Below are 6165 nucleotides of genomic sequence, written 5' to 3'. Positions count from 1 at the left end.
TCCGGTAGGTGCCAGGCTCCTTGTCCGTGCGTGGTCCTCTCCCAAATCAGGCGTTGGTGCCGCTGTGAATGTGCTACTCGCACCGCTTGTCAGGATGCTCCACGCTGCTGTGTTGTACTCGAACGTGGAGGGGATAATTCTGGGAGTTCCTGAAGCTCAGGCATTGATTACCAGTTGATAACCCTGTTATCTCTGGGTTGTTTTAGAGAACAAGAGTGCAAAATTTCTTCTGGATGTTGGCTTTCCTTCGGAGATCTGTAGTTTGAGCCATGAGTGTGTGTGAAAGCTAGGAAGTGAAACAGAGTAGAAACCTGAAGGGTAGGAGGTCCCCAGGCTCCTGAGACCTGGGGTAACATGCGTTCCTCTCTTGGCTTTAGCTGCCTCCTACACAGACAGCTCCGATGATGAGGTCTCCCCTCGAGAGAAACAGCAAACCAACTCCAAAGGCAGCAGCAATTTCTGCGTGAAGAACATCAAGCAGGCAGAGTTTGGACGCCGGGAGATCGAGATCGCCGAACAAGGTAAGAATGGAGCATGGGGTTCATGGAGCTTGCGGCCGGGTGCCTTAGTCTCTGGAGGCCAGGAGCTGAACCGTGGTGATTCCCACAACTCATGCTACAGCTTCGGATACCCTGTCTTTTCCCCCCAAATCAGCAGATCATGTGGGGAAGAGCTAGATGCGACAGCAAATGTTAACAATGTGTGGCATCCATTTTCTAACAGCAGCAGAGCTCTTGCAAGGTTTGATGTTCTTGTGGCTTTGGAGGAGCAACCTCAGTTGGCAAGGATTTTGCGGCACCTTTGGAGACGTGAAAACTGACAGTCCCAACCCTTTCTCCTGGGGCTCATGGGAAGCTGAGTTACCATTTCCAGTGGGGTGATTTGCTTTCGGACATGCTGCCAAAGCCGTAGAAGGGGAAGATAATCCAGGCACACTCAGAGCAGCTCTTCTGGGATGTGACAGCACTGTTTTCATCTTCTTTACGTGCTTCTCCTTGACGTTATTCTGCTGCAGGGCTGGGGACTGTCCTTAGCTGCCTTCCTTGGGCAATGCCTGCCCCAGACCTCTCCTGTTATGTGGACAAATGACACTGGTGTTTTGGTCCCATTTTGGACAGACCTGCCAGGCCAGGGATGAGGAGTTTTCTCCCTGGCTGTGTAACAACTATAGCAAAAACTGTGAGGCTGGATGTAGCCTGTGAGACCCCAGAAAGGAGAGCAGGTCTGGCAGAGAGGGGCCTCTCCAGAGCAAGCCATCATTAAAACCCCTCTCTTCCTTTTGCAGACATGTCTGCTCTGATTTCGCTCAGGAAACGAGCTCAAGGAGAGAAGCCTTTGGCTGGAGCTAAAATTGTGGGCTGTACCCACATTACAGCACAGACTGCGGTGAGTGGCTGCTTATTTGGGGTGTCTGGGGTGGGGGAGACCAGCTTTTCCCCGGGGAAGAAAGTCACTTAAACTTCCCAGCCTTGGGGAATGGGAGGAGGCACCTTCACTTTTCTGGAAGCACTTCCCAGCCTTGGGGAATGGGAGGAGGCAGCTTCACTTTTCTGGAAACGCTTTGGAAAGGTTCTGCTCTTTGCGTTTCCCCAGGGCAATATTTGCTGGAGCCGATCTCTGATCGGTTCCTCGCTGTTTGTTGCACAAGGCTGTGCCTGGGGCCTTGTGCCGTGCTGGTGTGCTTGTGCCCATCACCACTCCCTCGGGCCAGCTGTTCACTCTGCTGTCTTGCAGGTGCTGATTGAGACGCTGTGTGCGCTGGGAGCGCAGTGCCGCTGGTCTGCCTGTAACATCTATTCCACCCAGAACGAAGTGGCGGCTGCCTTGGCAGAAGCTGGTGAGTACAACTGGCCCTAGGGACACAGAGACCTTCCAGCCCCTCCTGGCTCTGCAGCCTTGTCCCAGTTTGAGGGATGGTTTGGACTAAATATCATTTACGGAGGGATGAACAGGTCTGATCCTGTTGTGGGCTGTGGTTTGATCTCTGCATGGCTCCTTGGCTCTCCTTTCTGTGGTTTTCTTGAGTTGGCCAAGCAGGACAGAGCTCTGCCGTACACAGCAGATGCCAAGGATGCTCCTCTTCTTCTAGGTGTTGCTGTGTTTGCCTGGAAGGGGGAGTCGGAGGATGACTTCTGGTGGTGCATTGACCGCTGTGTTAACGTAGATGGCTGGCAGGCCAACATGGTAATGAGCCTTCTTCCAGCTCTTCCTCTGTGGAGTGGTCACTGCGTGCTCCTCACCCTTCCCTCCCCGGGACTGTTCCTAGGAACCTGCTGGGGCTGCCTGGGCACCTGCTGGGTTTGCAAAGGCATCTGAGCCCTCTTTAAAGTGGGGGTCCTGGAGAACAACAGCCAGAACTGGGTTGCGGGCAACCGTGGGAGTTGCAAGACCTGCAGAGACAATGTCCTCAGTTGGTACAGCCCAATGGCATGGGAGCATCTCCTGCCGGAGCTGCCAGCAAGCTGAGAAATCATGGGACCTCTTTCCCCCCAGAGTCAGCCCTACGGGAGCTGCCCCAACCGCTCCTCTCTCGACACAGATCCCGTCTACCCTCTCCCAAAGAGAGGAGGGGGGTCTCTGTGGAGGACCTTTCCCTTGCTGCAAGCAGATGACACCTCTCACTGCCTTGATGCATGGTCTGTGATCACTGATGACGCGATAGCCTGTGTCAGTGGGCTGTGACAGCTCCCGCAGCCTTTCCTCTCGACTGTTTGCTTTCAGGGCATGAATGTTGTGGCGTCCTTCTGATCTCAGCCTGTTTAGTTAGTGCTGCCTGTGGTCACGTTTCCAGGCTGCAGAGCAATAGCAGGGGCAGAAAACCCTGTTAGGATCCATCAGCTCCACGCAGGGGGTAAGAAATCCTCTCTGTTTTGGAGGAGACCCCGAGTTGCTGGCAACTAGGGGAACCCAGGAGTCCTGGCCCCCAGGCCTCTGCCCAAACAGCCCTCCATCAGTGCCTGAAGATGCTCTCCATCTCTTTTTTTTTTTTTTTTTCTTTCCCTGACCTGTCCCCAGCAAGTGCTTTTCCCAGTGGAAGTCTTGACTGTTCTGTGTTCTTCCTTGCCTGTTCTCTAGATCCTGGACGACGGCGGGGACCTGACCCACTGGGTTTATAAAAAATACCCCAACGTATTCAAGAAGATCCGAGGGATTGTGGAGGAGAGCGTGACCGGCGTGCACAGGTAGGAGGTTTGGGAAGGCTGATCTGGAGATCTCTTATTGGGTTGCTGCTTTCTGCTCTGACCTGCCTCTGTCCTCTTCCAGGCTGTACCAACTCTCCAAGGCCGGGAAGCTGTGTGTCCCAGCCATGAATGTGAACGACTCTGTCACCAAACAGAAATTTGATAACCTATATTGCTGCCGGGAATCCATCCTGGACGGGTGAGTTCAACCCTTCTCCCCATCCCCACTGTCACTCTCACACCGGTGGATTTGGCTCCGGCTCCTCTTGAGCAGAGATCGGGCTCTTTGCTGCTTTGCCCTTGCTGTGTGCTTGCAGGACCTGGTTTTGGGGGCTCTTGCAGCGAAGCGCTGCCCTGTGCCGTCAGCGGTGTGCGCTTGACTAATCCCAACACAGGTCTCTCTCTGTCCCCCAGCCTGAAGAGGACCACGGATGTGATGTTTGGAGGGAAGCAAGTGGTGGTTTGTGGTTATGGGGAGGTGAGTTTCGTAAGCGGCAGTCGGTGGAGCTGTGAGTCAGCCTCCCCCCGAGCCATCCTTCCCCTGAGCTCAGCGTCCTGCCTCTTCTCTCTGCAAAGACCACTTGCCCTTGATATAAGAGTAGAGCAAACCTGGTGAGCCGTTACCAGGGAAATCTTGCTAGAACCTGTTGGGAGGCTGGAGAACAAGCATCAGATTTCCCAGTTTGCCTGCAGATTAGCTGGGCTGCAAATATGACAGTTGCTGGGAACGCTGGCCTGAATTATAACTACCCATGGGTGCTCCCATCTGCTGTCCCTGGACTGAATTCAGCATCCAGCCCGGCTGTCACCGAGCCTGTGACAGAGGAGGTGGAGGGGCAGGCTGCATCTCGCTGGTGGATAATGTTCTGACAGAGGGGAATCGTATCATGAACTTGTAAATGATTCTGCCCTGGAAGAGCACAGAGCTGGGAGCTGACACCTTCCCTCCATCTGTGCACTGTCTGCGTGGGTGTTTATCTTCACGCGCTGTGAAGGGCCTGGCAGTAGCTGCAAATGCTCTTCCCGGCAGGAATATGCTTACTAATTTATTTAGGCACCAGTGGAGCCTGGCTCTGCTCAACCAAGAGGCTGTGCTGGCTCTCACCCAGGCACTCTGGGGTGGCATCAGATTCTCCAGCCATGAGTTGTGCTGTGAGTTGTAGTCTCCAGGGCCTGTCCTGAGTTTTACTGGACTTCTTCAAAACGAGGGAGTCCTTCCACCCTCACTGGTTTCCCCTTTGGATGTTGGCTGGAGTCATGGTTTGCCCTACCTGGCTGTTTTCAGTAGACTTCAGGTCAGAGCTGGGTGATAAGTGAGGATGTCTCTGGAGATGTTTCTTGCCCAGCAGTGTCTTGCTGGTGAGAAAAAGGGCCTGAGCGTAGGTACGTGCAGATTAACCAGGTGTTAGTGTGGGTAAGTGGCGTGGAGAGCCGGACTTCAGTTTAATTTTGTAGTGAGAAGAGAGAGAGAGTCAGAGATGCTGTTGCAGGTGCTCTGCTCTCCCCCATGCTGATGCAAAGAGTGTGGGATGGAGGATCTGTCCCCCGATCAGTGCAGGACAGCTTTGAATGCCAAAGAAACCCTTTGGCCTAAAGGGAAGTGGGGGAAGTGCATGCTCATCCAGACTGGCTTTAATCTCCACTTGGAGGAGAGCTCAGAAGGGCTCTTGCAATGCTGGGGGCTGCGCAGGCTTTGAGCTTGTTGGGTTTGGAAAGTTCCTGCCAGCTGGTGGCCATGCTGGAGGGCTGGTGGCCTTGGAGGGGGAGCTGGGCTTGCGGCAGAAATGCCACTCGCCAGGTACGTCGCTGAGCTGCTCCTGGCGTCAGGCAGATGGCTGGGACGAGCATCTCCCAGCCTGGGATGCACTCAGGCTGTTTTAGGGAAGGGATTGCAGCACTCGGTGTGTCTTGTGTTCAGCTTCGTGCTGACACTTTGCCTCTGCAGGTCGGCAAGGGATGCTGCGCCGCTCTGAAAGCCCTGGGAGCCATCGTCTATGTCACGGAGATCGACCCCATCTGCGCTCTCCAAGCTTGGTAAGATGTTACGTGCTGCTTGTGAGCATCTCTTCATCTACTTTCTGGCCTCCTTTAAACACTGACAGAGGCTGAAACAGAGCCAGGAGGATCTGTGGCTCATCTCAGAGAATACACATCTTGTTGGGGTGTGATGGGGAGGGGCTGGGGCAGCTTTCAGGGCTGGTTCAGGGGTACCAGGCAGTAGGCACCTGCCCCAGCTGGCTTGGGAAGGCTGCTTGAGGGTTGATGCAGGGCTGGCTGAATGCTCCATACGCCCCTCGGCTCTTCCAACATTTGTGCGAGCAGGTTTGATACTGTGTCCTTTGCACAGCCCTTCCTCATGCATCTGGCATCCCTCGGGATGTGGAAAGGTAGCCTGGCTGCTGTGTGAGCAATTCAGAGCTGCTGTAGCAAGACAGCGCTGAGATCCCTCCTGGCTTGGGGCAGAGAGGGAACAGGCTTCTCCTCCTCATCATGATCTCTCTCCTCCTTTTTTGCCAGCATGGATGGATTTCGGGTGGTGAAGCTAAGTGAAGTAATCCGTCAAGTGGATGTCGTCATCACCTGCACAGGTAGGGATGGAGAAGGTCATGGGTGAGCCTTGGAGCAGGCTGAGATGGAGCAGACACTCCCAAATGGGTGTCTCAAGGGCTCTGGGGGAGCTGGGGATGGAGGATGCTTGGCTGCCATGTGCTGCTAATTCTACGAGAGCAATAGCTGTGCTCTGGCAAGAGCTTTTCCTCCTGTCCCCTCCCAGTCTGCCAGTTGGCCACGGTCTTCCTCAGCCCCTGGGAGGAATGACATCACAGCCATGTGTCCCAAGGGTATTTTGGGGTCTCCTAGAGCCTGGTTAATTCGTAGAACCAAAGATCAGCGTTCATCCCATGTGTTTCTTGGTTGTGACAGCCAGGAGGGCTCTCATCCTGGTGGAAGTTCACCTGATGTTGCCCCAAGCTGAGCTTCTCTG

At 54.5% G+C, this 6165-nt stretch overlaps 1 protein-coding gene across 1 annotated transcript in view; it reads left to right on the top strand.

Annotated features, from left to right (window-relative positions):
• The first annotated feature begins 382 nt into the window (after nucleotides 1-382).
• Nucleotides 383-6165, top strand: part of LOC104162205 (putative adenosylhomocysteinase 2) — an 8984-nt gene continuing 3201 nt past the window's right edge. The window contains exons 1-9 of the mRNA XM_009700878.1: nucleotides 383-521; nucleotides 1286-1386; nucleotides 1735-1837; nucleotides 2090-2184; nucleotides 3076-3182; nucleotides 3265-3381; nucleotides 3597-3660; nucleotides 5128-5216; nucleotides 5700-5770. Coding sequence (XP_009699180.1) covers nucleotides 1288-1386; nucleotides 1735-1837; nucleotides 2090-2184; nucleotides 3076-3182; nucleotides 3265-3381; nucleotides 3597-3660; nucleotides 5128-5216; nucleotides 5700-5770 — 745 coding nt within the window. The 5' untranslated portion in view covers nucleotides 383-521; nucleotides 1286-1287. The remainder of the gene's footprint in view (nucleotides 522-1285; nucleotides 1387-1734; nucleotides 1838-2089; nucleotides 2185-3075; nucleotides 3183-3264; nucleotides 3382-3596; nucleotides 3661-5127; nucleotides 5217-5699; nucleotides 5771-6165) is intronic.

The sequence above is a fragment of the Cariama cristata genome, unplaced genomic scaffold, assembly GCF_000690535.1.
Source record: "Cariama cristata isolate BGI_N322 unplaced genomic scaffold, ASM69053v1 scaffold24085, whole genome shotgun sequence".
Lineage (NCBI taxonomy): Eukaryota > Metazoa > Chordata > Aves > Cariamiformes > Cariamidae > Cariama > Cariama cristata.
This window is presented reverse-complemented; position numbering and strand designations above follow the sequence as displayed.